This window comes from Trichosurus vulpecula, chromosome X (genome assembly GCF_011100635.1).
Source record: "Trichosurus vulpecula isolate mTriVul1 chromosome X, mTriVul1.pri, whole genome shotgun sequence".
NCBI lineage: Eukaryota > Metazoa > Chordata > Mammalia > Diprotodontia > Phalangeridae > Trichosurus > Trichosurus vulpecula.
Genome location: NC_050582.1, coordinates 24,939,816 through 24,965,834, shown reverse-complemented (window position 1 = coordinate 24,965,834; position 26,019 = coordinate 24,939,816). Strand labels below are relative to the sequence as shown.

The following is a 26,019-nucleotide window of genomic DNA, read 5'->3' as shown; positions in this document are numbered from 1 at the left end:
CAGCCTTCTGTCCCAGATGTTCTCTGACATCAGTTATTTACAAATAGTAAATCTGTACTGAAGTATATATGATAAACTTCATACTTTAATCTCTAGTTAGGGAATGAAACACTGTAAAGGAATTTTCTCTCATGGCATCAGCAAGAAGGTAGGGGAGATTTAATAGGAGAGCTAGTGATTCTTACAATCATCCTATTGAAAGAAAAAAACAAACAAAAAAAAAACAAAAAAAAACCCAAATAAAATAAAATTAAATTAAAAAAAAATAAAAAACAAATTTGAGAACAGCTAGATTTAGGTCTTTCCATTGTTCCTCCTTTCCTTTTCCCCATCAGGAAGAGGCCACAACCTGAACCTTCAACAACCTTAGGAAGAATGAGCCAATATCTTGCTAGCTTTGATTACCTGGGTCTTAATCCTGAGAAATGCAGGAGATAAAAGAGCACATGTCTAAGCAGCAATAAACTCCTCAGTCTTCACCCCCAGGACCTAGAGTACTATTCTCCAGCTAAGATGAATTTATCTGACAGGCCCCTTTCTGCCACACCATCCCCCCACCCCATACTGGGTATGCAGGGCCAATGATGGTGCCCTCTTCTTGTAGAGATGATACCCAGCCCAGATTTGGGTCTTTCCTCCTCCACCCTCAGCAAGATGGAAATAATGTCTTCAGCACTTTGATACTCAGGACAAAAAGAAATGCAAACCAACGCTATTCAGGGACTGAATAATGGTAAGGACTGGGAAGGAATACAAGGAGCCTTAGTCTTGGGTTGGGTTCAGGGAACTCAATAATGTAGGGCTGTTGACAAATGAAAAAAAAAAAAAGCAGAGGGAACACCAGCTCTGGATCAATTTCAACTTGGTGAACCCAAAACATAGATAATTTAGTTCAACCAAACAGTAAGGTAAAGACTGGGACTTAAGACTGAGAGAAAACATAATCCACTACTCATTACCATTGTGCTAAAATTTTCTGCATCAATAGTCTATGTGAAATGACATTTAGTCATCAAACTTACTTTCCTCCTGTTTCAAAGAAACCGTGGGGATATTAGATGGTTCTTCCACAATTCCTTCCCCACCTCCTCGTGATCTTGAATTCCATACTTTAATCACCTCTACATCATTATCACTGCCGCTGCCACTTGAGCTACTGTCCTTTTTCCCTTTCTTCCCTTTTGACTTCTTTTTCCTAGATAATAGGGAATTCAAGCAGTTAGACAAAATGTAATAAACATTTGTTTGTAATTTGTGAGACAAAATGGTAGAAATTCCCTTGTCAATAAGCAAATAATTTTGAAAAATAAATTACTTTCTTATCAATACATAAAATATAATGTAAGGAAATAAATGTATGGCAGGTTTTATAAATATGGTTCACGGCAAAAAAAAAAGTTCAATTTACTTTGTATATTCGTCGGAGCTTAAACTCATTGAGGTTTCATCAGAATCTGAAGCTATAAATTCATCCATACTGTCTTCATCAAAATATCCCTAGGAAAAAAAATTACTTTTTTTAGACTTTAATTAAGTACTGTAAGCTAGAGTAAAAATTTCAAAAGATAGGTGTTTTATTTAAAGAATATGAGGCTCAAATTCACATGTATAATCAAAATCATATTGCTTGTCTTTTCAAGGGGTGGGGGAGGGAGAGAAGAATTTGGAACCCAAATTTTTAAAAAATGTTAAAACAATTTAAAAAATATAATTAGGAAATATTTAGTGAAATAAAAATATATTTAAAAAAAGAATATGAGGTTCAACGAAAGGGGTCACCATGTTACACTTTCATAATTAAAATTCACACATAAATAGGTACACTAGAAATAAAAAAAGCAGGTAAAATAACTGAGCTAGTCCACAATAGGACTCCTAATATATCACAAGGTCTACCCAGCATTTGGCAGTTTATTGCAAGTTTTCAGCAGAGATAAGTATAAAATTTCAGCTTAATTGATTTACCTTATTTTCTTTGCTTATATAATCCAGCTGCAAACACCAGGGGTGAGTCCAGATTCTGCTTAACATCTGGAAATCCTGGAAAAGTTTTGCTCCTGCCTTCCCTCTTCCACCTTCACTGCTATTACCCACACCTGACAATAAAAGGTAAGCATTAAAAAAGAATCTAAACTAACAAAATATTCAATTTTGAGTTTTTCCTGGTTAATAATGATTCCTATTATTCAATGTAAACCATTTGTAATCATTTCCAAGTGCAACTAGAATGCATATTTCTCAAAATTTTAATCAAACGTTACTAGCTAAACATCAAAATTAGAGTGTTGCTTTTCATGGTAATAATAAATTTCAAAGCAATCCATTCCTATATGAAAAGAAACTTCTTTTATTTCACAAATTCCATTGCCATAAGGCTCACACAAGTGGAGTGACAGAACTGATAGTGTTTCTAAGGAGAGGGCATTAGGGAAATGACTTCAAAATAGTGATTCTCATTATTAATCATAGTAGATCATTTTAGCTCTTAATATTTCAGCCCTCGATTGTGTCATCTGACAAAGTATAAACTGCACTGAAGAAAAGGAGGTGGGTTGAGTGGCTGGACCGAAGCAAATCTATGCAAAGGAAGTCTGTGGTGGAGTCAAAATCATTTTAAAGACATCATGATGGAGTAATATTACCCACCCACCCCCAGCCAAAAAAAAATGATGAATGAGGAAATATCCGTGTGCCTTACTTTCTCATCTCTATAAAATCTTTCCATATCAAAGATATCCCTGGCAAAAATATGAACGTGAAACTGACAGTTTTTCACAGAAAACAAAATTCCAATATATGTATCTATTGATTACAAAAGAGCATTTGAGTCAATAGTGCAAATAACAGCTCTCCTACAAGAAGATCATAGCAGATTTTAGATATTCTAAGATCATATGAGTCAACAGATGCAAACACAAAAATATCTTTGTTCAATAATTCTCTGCTTATCAATATGAAATGAAATATAAAAGAAGGAGACATAATCATTGAAGTGGAAGAACATTACTGAGGAAGAACGTTTGTATAAAATCAAAGAGGGAAATCCATTCCTGCTTTTTCTATAGATGACAAGGACTTGAAGATGTGACTTTTGAAGCAGTGTGGCAGAGTGGCCAGTGGAGATCAAGAATCAAGAAGACCCGGTTTCACATCTTGTCTCTGGTGTTGATTCTGTGATCATGGACAGGCCATGTTACCTCTCTGAGCCCAAGTTCTACCCCTCAATAATTAAAAGATTATTGAGAGGCTCAAGTGAGAACATATATTTGGCAAACCCTTTGCCAACTTGAGAGGGCTGTATAAATGTTCATTTTTATTGCGTTCCTGTTTGCAGATGACATTCTTCTGATTTATCTCACCTTTGGAACACTACAATGAATAAAAGAATTTGGACCTTGGTTGGGAGCTTAGCAACCATCCAGTCCAATTCATACCATAAAGGAAACCTCAACACAAAATAACTGACAACTGGTCATTCAGCATGGGATTGAAGATTTCAAGTGAAGGGTTAGTGAAGTCCCTTTCACTTCTGGACTACTGTCCTGTGAGGAAGTTTTTCCAGACATCAAGCCCAAATCCTACTTTTTTCAACTCCTATCCATCACTCCTGGGGCTTCCCTCTGGAGCTAAGCAGCATAAGCAGAACCCATTTTTCACATGACAGAATGTGAAATACTTGAAGACAACTACTGCGACCCCCCCCCCCAAGCTAAAGACATATCTAGTTCCTTCAGTTGTTCCTTATACAATGTGGACTCAAGGTTCACGCTCCTAGGCATCCTCTTTTGATAATGTCCAGCTACTCAATGTCCTTCTTAAATTATGGCATCCACGACTGAATAGAATATTCCACTTGAGGGACGATTATGGCAAAGCACAGAGGAACGATGACCTCCTTATTCCTGGGAGCCTAAGATATTGTTAGATTTTTATTTTTTACACACCATTGGTTCACATTAAGATCTGCATTTGCTGAACAAATCAACTGAACTAATGCCCTCTCCTTAGAAACACTATCAGTTCTGTCACTCCACTTGTGTGAGCCTTATGGCAATGGAATTTGTGAAATAAAAGAATGGTACTGCATGTCCTGGAAATCCTTTTTCTCCCTGTAGGGTTTCAACGTAGCTCCTCTTGGGGACAGTGTCTCTAATGGAAGGATTGGGTTCAACAGGATGTACTACTTTCTCGAATCCACAGCTGGGGTATTTCTCTGTGTCATGAGGGGTCATATTCTCTGAAGCTGCCTCCTCCCTAGAGTGATTGTTTTTCTGCATCTGCATCTGTCCTCAAGTATGTGTCTCTACTCCTGGCTGGATATATACAATGGTCTTCTGCAGGTCCAGTAGCTCTGATGAACTGGCCATTGGATGAAAGAAAAGAAAAATCCCCCTACCCACTATCTGCTGCCCTCTGGTAAATTTGTAGGGGGTTGCCTCCAGGAAGCCTTTAGGAGTCTGGACTCTTCAAGTGCTAAATGACTTGTGGTTTCTTAGATAGATAGATATATAGCGAGAAAGACTGAAAATATGGATGGTAGGAATGTGGCACAAAAATCCACAAACATTATTAGATCTCCAACATCTTAGGTAGATCCACTATGGAGGACTTATGGAAGGATAAGGACAAGAATAACTCAGGATGACAAGGCCTGGAAGGGTTGCTATCTGCACCAGCAAGAGAAAATAACCAGACTGATGGCGGTACTTAAGAAAGACCTAAAAAAGGCCATTCCTATTAAGACCAATGTATGGTAATACAAGGCAAATATCTAGTAGTTGTAGAAATGTTTGCTGATTGATTAAATGGGGCCAGGACAACCCAAGGTGGACACTGGAGGGGTAGGTTACAAAAGATCAGAGCCCAAACAAAGGGAGTACAGTTTGCCTTTTCTACTCTTTTCCCTCACCCTCCCCAACTAGTTAATGTATTCCTCATCTTCCCCAGCCCTTACCTTTCAAAGTTTTTCCCTTTCTTATTTCAATACTTCAAGAAAGAATTCTGTCCATGTTGATACTCCCACCTATCATATAGACTATAACTGCCCCACACTTTTTGGACGCTAATGTGATAAAAATTCTTCACCCTGTAGCCAGCCTGGTTTTGAGACACCTGTAACAGTCTGGGTGAGCATCAGAGGATAGTATGCTCTATGCTCCTCTGGTAACTATCCCCAAAATGGACTTAAGATATTTCTTGTATTTCACAGGATCAGAAACTTAGAACTAGCGAAACCTTAGAATACATCAAGTCCAAGCCCCTCATTTACAGATAGGGAGACTGAAGAATAGAGGTTAAACAACGTGGCTACTATCTGAGGCAGGATTTGAACTGACTCGAAAATCCAGTGTCCTTTTCACTATGTCATGCCGCCTCTCATTTAGTAGGTTTTATGTTCCCTATTCTCAATATAGCTTTCATTTCATAGATACTTTACTCTCCTTGACTTGGCATGGCAAAGAAGTAACACAATAAAGTCTATGCCAGCAAAACACAAACTCGGTCAGGTCTCATCACCATTGTAAGGTGGATGCAGTGGTCCCCATTAAGAAGGGGTAGGGGTGGGATAAAGACAAATATAGCTTAGTACTAAGAGAATGCACAACATCACCTGGTGGGCAGGCAACCATTGGAGGTAGGAGTGGGTCCCAAACTCACAAAGATATCCATGGGAAGGCAGGGAGGCAATCTGCTACTGTACAATGTTTTCATCAGAGTCAAAACGAAAAGGGAATTTTAACCCAAGTACACTTATGAATAAAGCTCGTTCAGGGGAAATCACAGGTACTTATCAATAAGATGCTTTCTCCAAAGCCATACCCGGCAGCAGTCATAGCAGCAGTCACTCTTGTGCTTCAAGTCAACCTTGATGTTTCTATTTTATGACCTGCTACTGAGCAGAGGTGTCCCACTGTCTGGTTATGGTAGACACTTTTGTGTGAAACCTTGTGTTTCTTTCCTGCTCCAATTTGAGGATCAGACAGGAAAACCAAACATCAAAGGGGAGCTAACCTAAGTCTTACTTAGAAGAATAACAGTCATCAGGAGAGAAACAGGACTTCATCATAATTAACTTTTTCTACCCTGTTTCTCTACTGAGGATGCCCTTCTGTGTTATGAAGTGTCCGTGATGCACTGAGCTTTGAGTTATACTGGTTTCAAGAATATACCTCGTCTCCCAACATTGTACTCCACAGTTTCAGTAAAAATCTAGTCACAAAAGGCCTATTATTTTCTTAACTCCTTTCTCAGTTATAATTCCCACATCAATAACACGCTTTTTCCTGTTTGTTAAAATAAATTTTATTTCATTCTTTATGGAAATACATGATGCACTAGAAGTTATATGAGACAGCTATGTGTGCACAGGCAGACCTTAGGTCATCAGAGCTGAAATCGGAGTGTGTAACAAAACAAAGAGTAACGCTGAGAAAAATATACGTAGTACAATTAAAATGACTAAATTCTGAATTATTTAAACAAGTTACTGAAAATAAAAAGTGGGGCACAGGCAACAGAACTGACTAGAATAATTTCATCTAGAAGTTTAACCAATACAAACTGTCACAAGAGAATAAAAGAGCCCAGAAAATTATTTACAAACACCTAACTTGACTAGCCAAATGGAAAGTGATGACTACAAAAGGAAACATCAAGTTATAATATTAAGCTCATCTGTAAATATTAAAAAAGATGATGGCTAATTATTATTAATATTGTCTCATAAAGCAGAGAAGCAGTGGAGTGTAAAAATATGGCAAGATATCCAACTAAGCAACATTGTGATAGGGGCATTCAAGGATTAAAATGGAAGGACTGAAAAAAGAAGAAAAATGGAAAAGATAAAAGTCATTTGAACAAAACTTTTCTCCATGCAGAATGGCAGAACCACTACACTTGGGCCCTAACATGCTAGTCCTCAAGTTGCTTACAAAGGAGATAGAAATGACATCAAAGAGAATATATGAAAAGCAAGTGGATTGGACCAAGTATATTCAGAGGAATCATGGAATCAGCATTTCAGAGTTGAAAGGGACCAAAGAAGCCATCTACTACAACCTCCATGCCAAAGGAATCTCTTCTATAATGTCTCTGACAAGTGTTCATCCAGCCCCACCTTGAAGACATCCAAGGAGGGGGAACTCATGACCTCTTTGAGGCAGATTATTACATTTTTGGACAGCTACAATTCTTAGGAAGTCTGTACTGCCACTGAACTCAAATTTGCCTCTTTGCAACTTCTACCCAGCTTGTTTCTACCCCTTAGGGTAAACCAAACAAGTTTATTTTCCCCATCACATCACAGCCCTTCAAATACGTGGAGAAAGCTTTCGTATCCAAAGAATCCTTTATTTTCCAGGCCAAACCCAATTCCTCCAACCAATTCTCATATATAATGGACTCAAGGCCCTTCGCCATCCCGGTTGCCCTCCACTGTATGCACCAGTTCGTTCACCTGAACCTGTGGTGCCCGTTAGTCAAAACAATATTCCATATGAAGTCTGACAAGGATGGAGCACAATGGGCGCTAACACTTTCCTATTCCTAGAAGCTATCCCTCTCTCAATGAAGCTCAGACTGCATTTACCTTTTTTGTTTTTCCTATCAGATGGCTGATTCATTGAATTTGCAGTTCACAAAAACCCCAGACTTTTTTCAAAACAAGTGATATCTATTCATGCCCACCCCAATCTTGTACATAAGAAGTTCATTTTTTGTACTGAAGTCCAAGGCTTGACATTTCTCTCTACTGAATTTCATCTTCTTAGATTCAGTCTAGTGCTTTATCCTATCAAAATCCTTTTGGGTCTTGATTCTGTTATTAACTATTCCTCCTAGGTCTGTGTAATCTATAAATTGGATTAGCACACCAACTATGCCTTTATCCCAGTCACTGATGAGAATGTTAAATAGCACAGGGCCAAAAAGAGATGGCTAGGTTCTCCGCTGGACATTTAAATGCTGAAATGTTTAAAAATTACTTTTTTTGTGTCTGGATAGCCGACCAGTTTTGAATCTATTTGACTGTATTACTAATCTCTCCCCATCATCCACGTAAAAAATGTTCCATTTTATCAAAAGCTTTGCTAAAATCTAGGTAAGCTATATCCACAGTATTCCCCTCATCAATTAGTTTAATAATCCTAGCCAAAAAAGGGGATGAGATGTTAGTCTGGTATGACCACCCTTGCTTTTGCTACATAACTGGCTTACCTTTAAAATCACATATCCTCCCTGATACCGTTTATGCTATTTATTCAGGGTAATTTTTTGTTAGAAGGATGATAGAGTCTGCTCATGCTGCCCAAAGAATGATCCATTACATGAATTCATCAGAGAATATAAGTCAATCAGTCAAAAAGCATTTATTAAGTGCCTACTATGTGCCAGGCACCATGCTAAGCACTGAAGATACAAAGAAAGGTAAAAAACATTCTTTACTCTCAAGAAGCTAGCTCACAGTCTAATGAAAGGGGTGAGAGAGAGGAATGCGGAGGAGATAACAGGCAAACAATTACGTACAAACAAGCTACATACAGGATAAATAGGAAAAAAGAGATAACAATAACTCCTGCCATAAAGCATCAACACAATAATACTGATTCACAACTTACCAAAATGAATGCATCACACAATTCTACTCCCCCTATTCAAATATGGGTCTAGTTCATTGTCAATATGCAGTATCTGTCCAAGACATGTTTAGTAAGGGATCAACTCTAGGCTGTTCATCCAGCTGTGGATCAAAATCTGGACAAAAGGTGTTGGCTCTGCTTTTCTTATGTGGATGGATGGGCTGAAAACTTGAAGAATTATAGGTCTCATTTAAGAGGGTCTGCAATACTCTGGGGCTTTATGAAATACGCACAATGACATCCACCAACAGAAACATATGGAGCACCTCATCATCTGTAGGAATACCATCTTAAACTCTATGCCAGATGGCCTACATTACATAGGCAAACCTCTTTGGAGAGAATATATCTCCTTGTTGTTTGTATACTATGTCTGATGCCAATAATCAGAGTCTTTCAAGAACTCTTGAGTGATTAAAGATGCAGTCTGTTGTTGAATATTATTTCATTGTTCCCTGTCTCTGTCACTGATGCCATCACTATGCGAATAGATAATTCTCAAAAAAGAAAAAAAAATCAATAATATGGCCCAACAGGCCAGGGCATGAGATGACAAGATATTATGACAGCCTCCAAATGTAGGGGGATAAGGATGGTGAAGAGATTAGAAATCATACTCAATTCAAAGAGTACGGATGTTAGCCTAGAGAAGTGAAGACTTGGGCAATCGAGTGGGGAGGAAAAGAAGAGACAGATTATCACTGTACTGAAATATCTGGAGGACTGTCATGTATAAGATATACTAGATTTATTTTGCTTGACTCTAGAGGGTAGAAAAAAAGCAATGGCTCTAAGATATGATAGAATGGGAAGAAAAAGCTATCTAAAAGTGGAATGGACTATCACAGGAGGTGGTAGCTTACCAATCCTTAGAGATCTAAAGATATGAGTTGTTTATGTTGTAGAACTGAAGTCAAACACACCACTTGTGGACTGCAATGGCCCTTATTACTTCCCAGTGCAGCCCAAATAAGATTAAAATGCAATTGAGAAACATTTAACAAAATAAATAAAAACACTATGGAGCATAGATAATGTTACTATGTGGTTTTCTAAGTCAATATGCACCTGGAGGGATGCTTTTGCATGGCTGAGTGGCCTTGTTTCTATTGGAGTTTTATCCCACTGGGGTAGGAGACGTTTCTGTTCAGGCGTACATTGAACTATATTCTGTTTACAGTTGCTTAATGGTTTCTATTTGTACTTCAAGTATAATCCTAATCAAACAAAGAGCTGACATAGTTGAACAACAAGTTAGGAGAAGCATCTGGATAGAGGAGCCTATACGATAATCAACAGAACTTCTGGGGTAACCTCTTCAAAGGGCCTACTCTATTGTGAGGAAAATAAAAGGTAGCATTCATTAAAAAACACACCTGAAAATGGAAAGATTTGTGGCACCAGAAGAGGTTGTAACAAGCCCTTCTTTCAGAGCTTAGAAACCTTGGCAATTAGAGCTTTAGAAGTTTTATTCCTTTCAACTGTACTCACAAAGGAATGAAGACTGGATTTATTCTAAAATCTTAAATACTTGACTGCTCTTAAGACAGTAGGTCTTAGCAATACATATCTGAGTGATGAACATTTTGGTGTTGGCTCTTATAGCAAACAATGTTCATAATATTTGAAAACATTGCAGCTGGCAACTTATCTAAGGTAGAAAAAAAAGAAAAAAAAAAGAATTTCAGATACCACAAGGCCTTTCATATTATTTTCACATGGGTATTTTTCAGATATTTATATCTGATAAAACTGGCACTGACATCATATTCCTTTAAGAAGTCACACTAATTATACAGAGTAAGAAATTACATAGCAAAAATGACTAGTCATTTCAAATAGCTCCTATTTGTAATTCCAATCTTACATTATCATTAATATTACCTTAATATAGCACAGGATTCAATTCAAGAAGCACTACATCTCTACTATATTCAAGCACTGTACTATGGCCTGGGAATACAAAGACAAAATTGCAACAAATATGGATGCAGAGGGAATCAATCAACTAACACAGATTTCTTAAAAAAAATATGCATAGAAGATGAAAGCAAGGGGAAGTAAAAGAGGATAAATATAAGAGCATTGCATGGTCCTGTAAATATAGTGTTCCGAGTGCTAAAGCTCATAATGAGCTGAGGCAGGAAAACTGAGCTAAAGACAAGAAAAAGGGTGGGGCTTTGTAAGCTATACTGAGGAAAAGAAGAAGATCAAAGAAAGGCTAGAACCACTGCTTAGGGAGGATGGGATAATAACTGCCAAGAAAGATGGGAGACTTGTTCAATTGTTAGATTTCTTCTGTTTTCCTTGGCAGGGAGAATGATGTTTGCACTGACAATGATGGGAAAGAAAATAGTTAAGTGAATAGTGATACAAGATGAGTAAGGTGATGGTGAGAGCACCCAGTTACTCTTCATGAATTCAAGTCACTTAGTCCAGATGAACTATATTGTCAGGAGAATGGAACTGTTGAGCTCCTGCCAATGGTATCTGAAAGATCACAGAGAATGAGAGATATTGAAGGACTGGAAAAGGTACCCATTTTCAACAAAAAAGAATGGCATCTACAAACTAAAAACCAATGTGCTTCACTTGTATTCTTGGACAAATTCTAGAACAGATCATTAAAGAGGAGGTATGGGCACATTTAGAAAAGGAAGAAAGGATCACAAAAAGCCAGCATGGCTTCCAAAAATAGGTCATGCCACACCTATTTATTGCCTATTTAGAAAGGGTTACTAAAATAGTTAGGGAAAGGCTGTAGACACTTTTTACTTTGCCTTTAGCAAAGCATCTCCTCTTATTCTAGCAAGAGATGGAGACGTAGACATGATAACAGAATTAGATAGAATTAGAATTGTTTGAATGTTTGGAATCAAAGAGAAGTCAGTAATGGCTGAACACGGCGAAGTCTTCAGTAGAAGGATCCAGATTTGGCTCTGTGCAGGTAAGTATTTTTATCAATGATTTAGATAACTGCAGAAATAGCATGCACAGCAACTTTGCAGATAATAACAAGCTAGGATGGATGACTAACATACTGGGCGACAGAAACAGGACACAAAAAGAACTTGATAAGTGGTAACAATGGGCTGACATTCAGGGCAGCTAGGTAGCACACTGGATAGAGCACTGGCCTTGAAGTCAGGAGGACCTGAGTTCAAATCAGGCCTCAGACAATTACAAGCTGTGTGACCCTGGGCAAATGGCTTAACACTGATTGCCTTAAAAAAAAAAAAGCCATTCAATAGGAAACCATGTAGAGTGCTTGTTGCTGTTTTTTAGTTGTATCTGACTCTTCATGTCCTACCCCTCCCCCGACTCTAGCACTCCAGGCATTTCTATCCTCTACTGTCTCCTGAAGTCGGTCCAAGTGCACATTTGTTGCTTCCATGACACTATCCATCTCATCCTCTGTAGTCTCCTTTTCCATTTTGCCTTCAATCTTTGCCAACATCAGTGTATTTTCCAACGAGTCCTATCTTCTCATTACATGGCCAAAGTATTTAAGCTTCAGCTTCAGTATCTGATCTTCCAGTGAATAGTCTGAATTGATATCTTTAAATACTTAATGATTTAATCTCCTTGCTGTCCAAGAGACTCTTAAAAGTTTTCTCCAGCGCCGCAACTCAGTTTTCATTACAGCCCAATTCCCACAGTCACATAATGTGATTGGAAAAATCATAGCTTTGACTATATAGACCTTTGTTGGCAAGATGATATCTCTGCTTTTTAGTCTGCTGTCCAGATTTGCTTTGGTTTTCCTTCCCAGGAGCAAGCTTCTTTTAAATTTCACGTCTGCAGTCACTGTCTGCAGTGATCTTGGAGCCCAAGAATATAAAATCTGACACTCCTTCCATTTGTTCTCTCTCTATTTGCCAGGAAGTGATGGGACCAGTTGCCAAGATCTTAGGTTTTTTGATTAAGCTTCAAGCCAGCTTTTACACTCTCCTCTTTCATCCTCATCAAGAGGTTCTTAATTCTTTTTCACTTTTTGCCATCAGAGAGGTATCATCTGCATATCTGAGACTGTTCATATTTCTCCCAGCACCCTTAATTCTGACTTTTGATTCATCTAGACTGACATTTTGCATCAGGTACACTGAATATAAGTTAAATAAATAAGATGACAATATACAGACTTTTCATACTCCTTTCCCGATATTGAATTAATCAAAAGGATGGAATATAGAAAGAAGTAAACATGGGATTGGTATCAGAAAAACCTTCTGTTTAGTTAGAGCTGTCCAAAAATGGAATGGGTGGCCCTGAAAGCCAGGGAAATTCTTCAAGGAAAGGGTGGATGACCATTTGTTGGATATATTTTAATGGAACTTCTTTCTTGAATATAAGTTTGATTGAATTTCCTTGCAACTCTGAACGTCTGTGAAAAGTTTCTGCCCTAGAGAAGCTTACAGTGACTGGAGGACACTGAGGGTAGAGTCATTGATTCATTCTTTCTTTCTCTTTCTATTTATGTGGTGAATATAATGCAAGGTAGAAAGTGATTCAAGCAAAGGAGAAATTCAGGCAAAATGGTTTAGGGAAATGAGAAGAGTAAAAAGAGCCTAAAGTACAGTGCCCAGCACATAGCAGGCACTTAATCAATGTTTATTAACTGACTAAAGTTCTGAAACCTAACAACTTCTGCTTGATTGTACAGATAAAAATCAAAACAAAACTATATTGGTTGGGGTATTCTATGGAAAGAAAACAAAAAAATTCTGCTCCCCCAATAGAGCAAGAAAGCAGAGCATATTTTCTCCAAAGTGGGCCTTTTTTTGAAGACAAATAACATCAAAGTTATTGACTTTATTCCACTCTATTATGAAAATTATTAGAAATCTACGGTTGTTATGACATACCTTTCAGGACTTTTTGTGTATTTCCTTTTTTTTCCTACCCAATCCCTATTTTCTCCAAAATAATGGGTAAAGAGAAGAAAGATTAAGATTTTAGAGCTTTACAAATAAGGAGTCGAAGTCCAAGGAAATGTAGATAGGTGTTGTGATGACACCTACTTAATATGAAATGCAAATCAACCTTATTTCCTTTTCAGATGGGCTTATTAAGCTAGTAGATAGGAGTGCTGCACATAGCTTACCTAGGTTTTCAGCACAGTATTTTATATTGCTATTATTACGTAAAAGAAATTATTATGTATTAGACAATAGTATAATTAGATGGATTCACAAGTGGCTAAATGTTAAGTCCCTCCCTCCAAAATAATCACTAATGAGACAATATCAGATTCCAATGAGGTTTCCGAGTGGGTGTCTTAGGTACCAATGCTTGGCACCAAGGTGCCTAACATTTTTAATCAATGATTCTGACAGGAATCACAAAGGTCTTAATTGGCTAAAATATTGGAACAAATCAATTAAGATGAAATTTATTAAGGATAACTATAAATTATTATATTTGCCTTAAAAAATTAACTTGACAATCACAAGAGCAGTTTGTGGAAAAAATTATACATTTAGGGAGTATTAATAGATTGAAAACTTACTAACAGACAACACTGTGAGACAAAAGTCAAGGATTAGTCGAAGGAAATGAATATTCTAACTGCTGATATTGATGATAACTCTCTTCAAATATTTGAAGGGCTATCTATCATCACATGGAAGAGGGATTCTTTATTTTATTTGGTCCCACAGAGCAAAGCAGGAGAAAGAGGGAGTTACAATTGATGTTTGATTTAAGGAAAGCCTTCTCTAACAAGGAAAACTCCTCATAGATGCAATGAGCTGGTTCAGGAGGGTCTAACTCAACAGGGATCTTCAAGGAAAGGCTGGATGAGTAATTCTGATGTTGTAGAACAAATTTCCTTTTATTTTTTGGGGGGGACTAGATGGCCCCTGAGGTCCTCTCTGACTCTGAATTTCCATGCTTCTTGAAAAGTATTCATTTTTAACCCTTATTTTAGGGGGAAGGGGTGGGGGGTAGTGGAAACCAAACCTGTGATTTCATCAGTACAGGGAACTTCTGGAGATGAACTGTCTACCAACACAGCTCTACAACTTACAGTCTTGTAGTACCTGGACATTATATGATTTGCCCAGGGTAATACAGCTTTGTATCAGAGGCCAGATTTGAACTTGGGTTTTCCTAACTTCAGGGCTAGCTCTCAATCCATTATGTCATCCTGCTTAACTTGGGGTATGCCCAGGAAAAGGGCTTAGTGCAGAGGGTTATCCATCTCTGGAGCCAGAAAGTGAGGAAAGCTACTTCTCACCTTTCATGTACCACAATCCTAGGGAACCAAGTGGCAATGTGTTAGCAAATTACCTGCTACCTTGTGTGATCTAATGAAATTCAGCCCTTCATATTAATTTTTGTAAAAAATAAGATGAAATAACAGGGAAAAAAACCACTACTTTAAAAAGAAAAAATACTTGAACTCTATTATGATGTTTATATTTCTGTCTCTACATGTATTTGCATATACATACATATACACATAAAGTACACAAAATATAGAAAATAATGGACATTTTAAATTTCAGAAACATTTTTCCATGATAAGAACATTTTGATTTCTGTTAAATTTCACTTACCTGTTAAGTGATCTAGGTAGTACTGATAAAGTTTGCATTGAATAGGTGTCATTCTCACAGCTAAAACATATTCATGCTTTGGTGGCAGGAACTTTGTTAGGGCTGTATAATCTTTTCTCTGGAATAAGCAAAAGTCAATAAAGAAATGAGAAAATGAAAGTAAGTCACTAGTAGCGAGGAGCTGATCTTGCAGCAAGAAGTCTGCAGATAAAACTGCCAAACATCCAGGAAAACTTGAGTCAAGTTAGTGCCGTTGTCCCCCAGCTCCCCCATTGCCTTGAAGATCTTTGGTGTCTTGTCTACAATGATGTTCAATCCACAGTTTAACTACCTCCTACTCTGCTATAAAATGAAAAGCTTACGTTATGGAAGTCTCATTCAAGTGTACTCTGGAAAGAAACAGCAAACGAGTAACTCCACTGCACAAAGGTCCGCTCAGGTCTAGCAGGTTTTTCCTTGGTGACTATCCAACAACAGTTATAACCCTTACTCACAACTGAAGTAGCTAAATAACGAGCTGATATGGTATTAGGGATGTTCACAATGGTCTCCATGTGAAAACAAAGCAGCCGAATGGAAGGAAAACAATTCTTTATCTTCCAAGTAAACTCCTAAGGGCAGTGACTGCTTCTTTTTTTGCCTTTGTCTCTCCCTTCCCCTCACAGACACAACACAGTATCTTGCACACAAGGCTTAATATTCGGTGAAATCTTTTCATTTAAGGTGAAGACAATTCAAATCCAACTGATCAAAAATTAATTAGGTCTACCTTGACCAAAAAGGATTAAAAAAAATGTAAAGAAACATGTAAGATTCAAAGACATATGTTTACACTAATTAACCAAGGAGACTGTTTTATAGCACTCAGAAAACAACCTAAAACTGTTAATAAACAAATGTATAATAATTACATAAAATTCTTTTTTACAGGAAATGGAGCTTCAGCTATATTCAACATTATCATAAGGGGCAGAAATAAACTGATATGATGGAATTAAGTCCAATTGACAAGCTATTCCTGTACTATGAATGAATATATATATATTTTTTTGGATTGTGATGAGAAACTGTTGTTGGAATAGAGAGGACCTAGAAGCTCTGTCACAGGATTAAAGCAGATCCCTCCTTGGCAACACTGGAAGACTCTTAGTTAGGTTTGGACTTAAAAAATAATAAAGTTTGTTGTGGTTGTTGTGGTGGTTATTAGGAACATCTTAAACCAAGTCTAACTCAGATGAGTCTTTCCAATAATTCCAAATTAGTGAGATTTTATAAAATCAGAGGATTAACAACAGTAGGCAAAGCAATTTCCCAAACCATAAAAAAAGCTGTAATCTCTATCATACTATATTCTATTCTCTGACTATATTCCCCAACCATTTCTTCCATTAAAGCCTAAGAACACAGAATAACTTTATTAAATCAACACAATACCAGGCATTTACCAATTAAATTCTAGCTTATACAATCATTCTCTTTCTCTTCCTTCTCTATATTTGGTTTCATTGGTATAGGGACTTTCTGGTGAGGAAATTCCTTTGACCAATGCAGTTTTGCAACTTGTAACTTGGGAGATTAAATGACTTGCCCAGATTCAGAGCACCAGAGTGTATCAGAAGCAGGGCCTGAGGTCAGGCATCTATTTACATTGCTAGAGGACCTCATATATCCAGGCAAAAGGAAAATGAATGCACTTCTTACTCAGCTCTACCTATTAAGTTAGCTCAGATTCCATTTCCTACAGGCCCATTCCCCCCCAGTTGCTAGTACTTTCTCCTCCTATATTACCTTTCATCCACTTTGTATATAATTTGTACATAAATATCATCTTCCCCATTAAAACATGAGCTCCTTGAGGGAAGGGACTATTTTTTCCTTTCTTTATATCTGTAGTACTTAGCACAAAATAAGAGCTTAATAAATGCTTGCTGAGTAATTAAACACTTCATACAATAACTGTTACCTTAATTCCTAAAGGAAAAAGATTCTAAAATCATATTTTCTAAATGGCATAAGTGTAGAACATCAGACCTTTTTTTAAAATACATACTTAAGAAAATTAGTATTAACAAATAATTTAATTCATAAGGCTAAAAGAGAGACAGTTTGGCATTGCACACAAAATGCTAGCCTTGGAGTAGGAAAGGTCAGAATTTAAGTCCTACCTCTTGACATATACTAGTTGTGTGATCCTGAGCAATAAACTTAACCCTACAGTGCCCCCAGACAACAACCTTCTAAGACTCTAGGTTAGAACTAAGTTGCTAATATGCATAGATATAGGTAGTTTCAACGCCAAGAATTTCCCACACCAGTGAATACCTAGGACAGTACTGGGCAACGCTGACCATCCCCCTTCCAAAAAAGGAATTTAAAAAAATTTAGACTTTAACAATTCATTTTTATTTTCGTGAAACAAATTTTTACCTGCACACATCCAGCTAACATTTCATAGAGAATGTGGGCCCGCTTTTTCATCACTCTGACATCAACCATGGTAGAGTCTGCACACTGACCATTCTGGATTGGATTTATGAATCGATTCCTGAATTCTTTAATGGACCCAAGCAAATTCTCCTTGATAAAGTTAACCATACAGTGATCTAAGAGAAAAAATAGTAGCTTTTATTTATTAACAGTATCTGTCTCTCAAATGGTTAAAAGTTCCCAGAAACAATTGTCTAACAAAGTGTTTGTTTCAAATGCTAATGCCACAATAAGGAGACTTTCGGGGTATTCCGCCAGAAGAGAACACCAAATAGAATGAGAACAAACATTTGCTACAAATCTAATATAGTACAGGCAACCTGAGGAATCTCGTGATAAAAATAACCACTATAAATACCAGTCACAAGTTATAGTAACAGAGCTGGTAACAAGGGATTTCATCCTAAATCATCACTCTTTACAACTCATATATGGGGTGTGATGTGACAGGCATCTATAATTCCGACCAAGTTGTTCATCAGCAGTGGGGCAACTTTCACTGAAAGCACAAATCTTTAATCAAATAAACGAAATCTGATAATATGCTACTACATACATTTATGTTAATTGACTATAAAATGGGAAATCAAAATGGATAAAGGAATAAAACAAGTTAAAAACTTAATGACCAATATCAGAATAAAATATACAATTAAGATGATATAAATGAAAGAGAAATGAAGTCAACAAGAAGTTATTCCCAAGGGAAAAAAGACCGAAGTAATGCTGTGTTCAACAGAGGGGCTATAGCCCAGCAGCCCAGGACTATTCTTCTACTATTCCCCCTCAGGATGATTTCTTGTTCCCTCTTCATTTCCATTACCTCCAGCAGGTAAAAATAGTGGAGCAGTGTCTCTCATTAAAGCCCATGACCCAAATTAAATCAATACCTCTCTCCTAACCCTGACCTCACCAGCTCCAGCTTCACAGGTGACGTGACCATTTTCTAGTTTGTTGGCTCCAGTCCAGCCTGCGTATACAGTTTGGGCACACACTTTTAAGGTTTAATTGTACAAGGCAATTTGTGGAGGACTAGCAGTATCTCCACTCCTCTCTATGGACACAGATATACGTAGAAATAGAGAGCCACATACACATAGAGAGTAGAAGCTAAGGTGATTTACCCACCTAAAACCATATGATATTCTGAAATTACATGTGTATTTAAGCAGTAGCTTATGTATATATGCATGCAGACATACAATTGAGGGACATTATTGCAGTTTTTCAGGTCATTAAATCAGGTTAAAGTAGCCTTAAAAGAGCTCAAGCTTCCAAATAAACACTACATTAAATTCCACATTTCCTTTTTAAAAGACATAATTTCCAACATTACTAAATTCACAATCACTTGCTTGGGGTGGTGAGGTATGCTTTCATGTGAAAATGAGATGGACCAATGGAAAAAAAAATCATAGTAGGAAATCTAAGTAGGAAAAGAAAAGAAAGGAAGAAAGGAGAATCATAGCTAACAAGGAGGTTCACAGACAAGAAAGATAAAAATGGGTCACGGCCATACTCATGTTTGAAGAAATCTAGGTATAGAAGAAAGATTTACTTACACTCTATTAGGTTATTCTGTAAGGGAGTTCCTGTTAAAATAATCCTCCTTCTTGAACGTATAGAATTCATGGCTTTTGAAACAGCAGAAGCTTCATTTTTCAATATGTGGCCTTCATCACAAACAACAAAGTCTGGACCTAAGAGAAAATGTGTCGATGATCATCATTTAGCTAAAAAATAAGATGCATACATTACAATGCTTCAAAAACGTAAATTGTAAAAAAAAGAAAAAAAAAGAAAAAAAAGGTCCTTTTACAATGCTGGTGTAAGGGATAAAACATAACTATTTTATAAAGAAACCATATTAATATCATGTTCAATTTCTATGATGACCTATAGGGTGGAGGAACAGGGATGTGCATTCAATAGAATTATACTGAAATAGCTGTAATAAAAAGCAGTATTATTAAAGATAAGTAAAAAGGTTGAGGAATATAAGCAGACACCAGAGTGGTAAAAAAGAAAGCTAGGATTTTAAAAAATGTATATACAATTTGTAAAGATAAATTATTCTTTAAAAATGAAAAAGTAATGGCCTGACGAGGATTAGTAAATGGGATCAGAGACAAGACCTGACCCCAGGACTTACTCCCTGACCAATTACACAAAGCTGTGTCATTCATTAATATCCTCTTTTCAGGGGCAGGGGCGGGGAAGAAGGCAGAGGGAACAACACACAGACAATCGGGGTTAAGTGACCTGCCCAGGGTCACACAGCCAGTGAGTGTTTGAGGTTGGATTTGAACACAGGTCCTACTTACTTCAGGGCCAGTACTCTACCCACTGTGCCACCTGGCTGCCCCAATACCTTCTTTCTAATACCAATGATTCTCAGGGGTAGAAGTAAACCAATCAAGAAATTTGTTTGCTTATGGATTTCATAAAGAACATCTTACCATTAAACTGGCATAAGGCAGGTGTCTAATAAATGCTTTCTGGTTGACAGCAGGTGGTAATGGCTGTAGTAGCTTATTTGTGTTTTCAAATGTCCCAAATTTAAGGTAACAGAGATTGAAAAATTCTAAAATACTTATTAGGTTTCTTTGATTAATTATGTCTACTTTTTAAATTATAATTATATTTGGGGGGTTTGCTTGTTGTTGTTTTTCTTTAAAATACCAAGTATCTCAATATCTACAATTTTAGTAATGGTAGTTTTCTGCTTATTCTGTAGCTTGGAAAAAACATCCTCTGAACATTCATAATAAAAGCTGCTGAATTGGAAAAAATTCAACTTCCAATAACATCTAACATCCCTCTTTCTATATTCTTTGGCAAATAAAGTAATCAAATCATCATTCAGTTTTCTGATGTAGCTGTAAAATTAATATGAATATAAAAAGAAATCATTGTTTGATCTTTTATAAATCAAACCTTCATTTTTCTGAGAGTTGTAAGGAAGATATAATCAAGCTTATATGTAATAAGAAGAATAAAAATTTAAGTAAAATCTACTGCTCAATCTAAGTTCATTACTTTTGTTGGAAATTGTGATTACATTAAAAAGCCAACTTTTAGATGAGTTATATTGCCACCTATTGGTGGAAAGTAAGAAATCAGATAGCTATGGCTTCCCAGAACATTCCTATGACCCATAGAAAAGACTTAAGACCAAAGGATTTAGAGCTAAAAAGGAACCTAGGAGCTCATGGAATCCAATCTTCCCAATTTCAGAAAGAAAAAACAGCCCAGTGAAGGTAAGTGACTTTTTTCAAGGTCACATAGGCAATAAATGACACAGAATTTGAAATCAGGTTAGGCAAAAATTTGAAAATCTAAGGTGGTTATTTAAGTGGGATACAAATGTGTATATGTATTTCTACCTACATATTCACATGTAAATGAAGATTTTATTTTTCTTCATGTATTACATGTTACTGAGATTAATCTGCATCAATATATAATTTGAATGGTTTCAAAGTTTCCCAAGTTCCATTACAATAAAATTATAGCTAATTTTTTCCTGAGATGACTGTATAAACTGTATGTGTGTCATGTGAGGATCAGCCCAGCTAGGTTTATCAATATATTTTATCAATTTATCAATATAGGGGTGGCTATGAGATGATGGCCAGTTTCCTAAGCCCTGAAGGGGTTAAGAATCACATTAGTGTAAGAAGTACCTCTATCACAATGAAATCAAGATCCCCAAAGTACTGAAGTATGAAATTAAGTATTCCATTGCCATAGATTTACCATAAGATGGGAAAGAAGAAAAAGTAGTCTGATGTGGAGACTTCTTAAACTAGCTGATCCCTAATATAGAGCTACTTACTATAAAAAATGAGGGCGTGTACATTATGTAAATGGCGGGGGGAGGTCATCAAAGTACTCCCAGCCTGACCTTTAACCAATTCTCCCACCTGCTAGGTAAAAGGAATGGGAAGGGCACATAGCTGAACATAAATAATACTATAAATGGACAGTCACAATTCAAAAATGCTATAAAAATTGGGGGGACTTAATGGTGCTACTTGGTTATAAATGACTAAGAAAGTCTTCACTTCCTTTCTCAAACTATGGGTACAACTGCTTCCTCCCTTTCTCCTTCCCTGTCATCAGAGGTTTTATGTCCTACAAGTCAAGAACACAGAAGCCATCTGATGTGAGCACCTTCCCCAGCAGCTTCCAGGGACCAGCCTGGACAAATGCACTCCTTCAAGGTCTTTGTATCCAGTGAACCCTGTTGTCTAGAACATGCCCTGTCTCCCCATCCTTAATAATGCTGCCATCCCCTCAAGTCATCATCCTATATAGCTCATTGTTTAAAGCCAAATTTCAGAAAAAGGTGGGGAGGGAGAGGCCCTTTGCTTCAACTGCTTCACCTCTCATACACTTTTGAAACTCTTGCAGTCTGGCTTCTCTCCCAACCACAAGCCATTATTTCCAGGCTTACCAATGAATTACTAACTGCTAAAACCAATAGACTTGCATCAGCCCTGAAATCAGGAGGACCTGAGTTCAAATGTGACCTCAGACACTTGCTGTGTGATCCTGGGCAAATCACTTAACCCCAAATGCCTCCCAAAAATAAAATGAGATAAAACCAATAGGCTTTTCTGAGTCATCCATCTTGCCCTCTCCGTAGTTTTCAACAATGGCCAACTCCCTTCTCTTTTAGGTATTTTTTCTCTTCCTTATATTTTTGTGATATTCCTCTCTCCTGGTTCTCTCGCTACCTATCTAAGCATTCCTTGGACTCCTGTGGTAGGTCATCCCCTAAGTAAGGGTGTACCTCAGTGTTCTGACCTGGACTTTCTGTACTCATGATATTGGCAATCTCATCAGTTGCATAGGTTTAATGCAGATGACTCCCAAATACATTTATTCAGTCATTTCAGTCATGTCTGGCTCTTTGTGACCCCTTCTGGGGTTTTCATGGCAAAGATACTGGAGTGGCTTGCCATTTCCTTCTCCAGCTCATTTTACAGATGAGGAAACCAAGGCAAACAGGGTGAAGTGACTTGCCCAAGGTCACCCAGCTAGTAAGCATCTGAGGCCAGATTTGAACTCAGGAAGAAGACCAAATCTTCCTGACTTCAAGCCCGGCACTCTATCCACTGCTACCTAGCTACTCCCCAAATATACAGGCATCCCTTAACTCTTCTGAGCTCCAGACTTGCTGTTATAGTTTTCTCAAACTAAAGCCTAAAAAGAGAATCCATTATCCTTTCTCCTAAATTAGCCCAAGCTTCTAACTTTCCTATTTCAGTCTCCAGTACCAATTCCTCTCAAAAACCCAGGTTTGCAATCTAGGGGCCATCCTTGATTCTTCCCTCCTCCACATTTTCCAAATCCATTCAGTGGCTGACACCATCTTACTGCATCTGGCCCCTTCTTTCCAATGACACCATAGCATCCTCATTCAAGCTTTCACTACGTCTTGTCTGGACTATTTTAACAGGCTCTTTGCTTCTAGTTTCCCTTCTCTCTAATGTCTACTCCACAGAGCTGCCAAATTAACATTCTTAGGATACAAGTTTGACCTCATCACTCCCCTATTAAAAAATTTTCAATGGATGCCTATTGCCTCTTGGATAAAACACAAATGTTTCAGCCTGGCCTTTAAAGACATCCACCCACTTCCCACCTTCCTGTCTAGATTTCTTTTGTATTAGTCCCCTTAATACACTCTATATTCTAGTCAAACTTGACCTACTTGCAGTTCCCTAAACTCAACATGTCATCTACCTTTAGGCCTTTTATTAAAACACACACACAGACACACACAAATTTTTGTGGTTCTTTTAACATCACCTCTGGGCCTTTTATCCTTTGTTTTTTTTCTTTTATCCTTTTTTGAAACCAAATTCTTACTGAAATATTTTGTTCTTACATCAACTCTGAGCCTATTAATAAGCTGCTCTCCATGCCTAGAATGGCTCTCCACCTTGCCTCTATCAATGTCAACCAAGCTTCCAGGCTCTCAGAGAAGTCTCTCCTGACCCCCCTGATCCCAGCCTTGTCTTCACTGCTCTCTCCCCTCCCAAAGTTACTCTGTCTATCCTTTATATGTAGATTGTGTAGTACAGTTCTGGTTTTGTCTTTGCAATCAAAGAGCCTAGCATTATGCACATTATGAATGCAATAAATGTATGTTGAACTGAGCCATCAAGTTGAAATTAGAAAAAAATATCATCACAAAGAGTCTGCAGGAGTCTTCCATAATTAGAAAACACAATGCCTTTTATTTCCCTTTTATTTCATTGTCAGATTCAGCCCTCCCACTACTTTATTCCTAAGAGTTTGCCAGAAAATTCAAAGTCTGATTCATAAGCTACAGAATTAAGTATTCTATACAACCTGAACTTTAGGGAGATAGGGACAATCCAATGGTGAGTTACATGAACAGTTATCAGCAAAGTCAATCCTTCAATCTGATACTGTCGGGCCCTAATCTTTTTGTAATACACGCCTTTTCAAATACTGGGCTGTCTTTTATTTCTTTTTTTTTGGTGGTGGGGGGGGGGGCAGGCAATTGGGATTAAGTGACTTGCCCAAGGTCACACAGCTAGTACAAATGTCAAGTGTCTGAGTTCAAATCTGAACTCAGGTCCTCCTGACTCCAGGGCCGGTGCTCTACTCACTGCGCCACCTAGCTGCCCCTGTGGGCTGTCTTGTCTGACAGAAGGGTCAATGCCCTTCTTTACTGTTTGAATCTGTCTTTTCCTCACTCTTTCCTTTGAGAATATTTCTCTTTCACCTCCTGCATTCTTTCTGCTTCTCTGTACAGCTTTTCTTCCATCACTTGTGACAGAGTCATTCTCAACTTCTGCCCTCCTCTCCACAGAATATCATCTCAATATCTCAGGACCTATAGGATTACTCTCTAGATTTAGGTTCTTCTAATTTCCACCAATGGCATGACAAATGAAAGCTAGCAATGACCATTCCTTGAGTAAGGAGGGAGGACAAATAGCAGTCGCTCCCACCTTACCAAATTCTTCTAGCATTTAAGGCAGTACAGTCTACAACACAGTATAAAGGCAGCGTCACCAAGAGGTCAGCATCCTAAACCAGAGATGCCATTAGCAAAGCAACAGACAGGTATACGAGTGAGTGTACCAATCCTTTTCTAAAACGCTAATACTCCTAGGAGTTGGCTCTTCCTCAAGATATTTTCACAGCTAACACTTAGAATGGGTGCTAGCTAACAGACAACCATCAGTGGAAGATTTGGCTATAGAGAATGTTGGGTCCAGGACAAAGGGAGAAAGTGAGACTAGAAGTGAGAGTACCAAAAAAATGTATTCCAGTGAATTTAAGTTTCCAAAATACTTTCACATGCAAACACTACAGAGGCACCTGCCACTACCAATGCAAGTTGGGACCTTCTCTGTTTATCATGTGTCCAAAAGCTGCCTGCTATACTGTGAGGTTAAGCAACTTGTCCAGGGTCACTCAGCTAGCCGTACGGCAGAGGCAGAAGTAAACCCAAGCCCTCCTCATTTAGAGGCTAGCCCTCCAGGTGGTACAAGGCTGCTTCCCATTCTGGTAAGAGAGACACATTTCCTACTATTTTTATTTTTTATCTTTTCAGGGTGAAAGAGTTTTCTCAATGCCCCAAGGTTCTTAATACCTCACATTAAACTCAACAAGATGCATTTTTAACAGCAACAGCAATAACGTGTGCTCTGCTGCTGGCCTCACAACAAGGATACAAAGTGAATAGGATGAGGCCATTTCATTGACAATTTAAAATGGAGAAACTAACCCAGCACCTAGTGTCACAGCTTCAAGCTAAGATTTTATACTCTGGAAAAATAAGCAAAAGCAAGAAGCAGATTATAAATACATGGTTACTTTTAAGTGGTTTAAATAAAGACTGTTTAGAAGTTCACTGAGTACATACCAGTGTTTATGACAGACAGAAAGTTTTAATAATCTCGGTACATTTGTGTCCTACAATGACACAGCTAGGATAACTGTTCCATGCAATTAAAGTTCACAACTTTATGTAACTCGATATTACATAAAGCTTTTTTATTTAGACAGTATGAAATGATGAAAACCACTACCACAACAGAGGCTTTAATGTTTATCTTTTTTTAATCTACTGAATTTAGATTAATGCCTATGTTTTTCCTCATAACCTCACATATATTTTAATTATAATATTTTTACTTCCCCAAATTCATTTTAAAAATGAATTCATAGCTGTGATTGCAATATGAAGAATTCAGCCAGTATACAATACTATATTACTGAAAACTGACCACCAACCATGAAACATTTGGCTAATAAAAGTTAGTATGTGAGTTCTTGTCTGGGAA

The 26,019-nt window shown here is 37.5% G+C and overlaps 1 protein-coding gene across 1 annotated transcript in view; it reads right to left on the bottom strand.

Moving 5' to 3' along the window:
• Nucleotides 1-26,019, bottom strand: part of ATRX (ATRX chromatin remodeler) — a 193,547-nt gene that overhangs the window by 53,642 nt on the left and 113,886 nt on the right. The window contains 6 exon segments of the mRNA XM_036740010.1: nucleotides 1,023-1,195; nucleotides 1,409-1,497; nucleotides 1,966-2,096; nucleotides 15,197-15,314; nucleotides 17,624-17,799; nucleotides 19,246-19,383. Coding sequence (XP_036595905.1) covers nucleotides 1,023-1,195; nucleotides 1,409-1,497; nucleotides 1,966-2,096; nucleotides 15,197-15,314; nucleotides 17,624-17,799; nucleotides 19,246-19,383 — 825 coding nt within the window.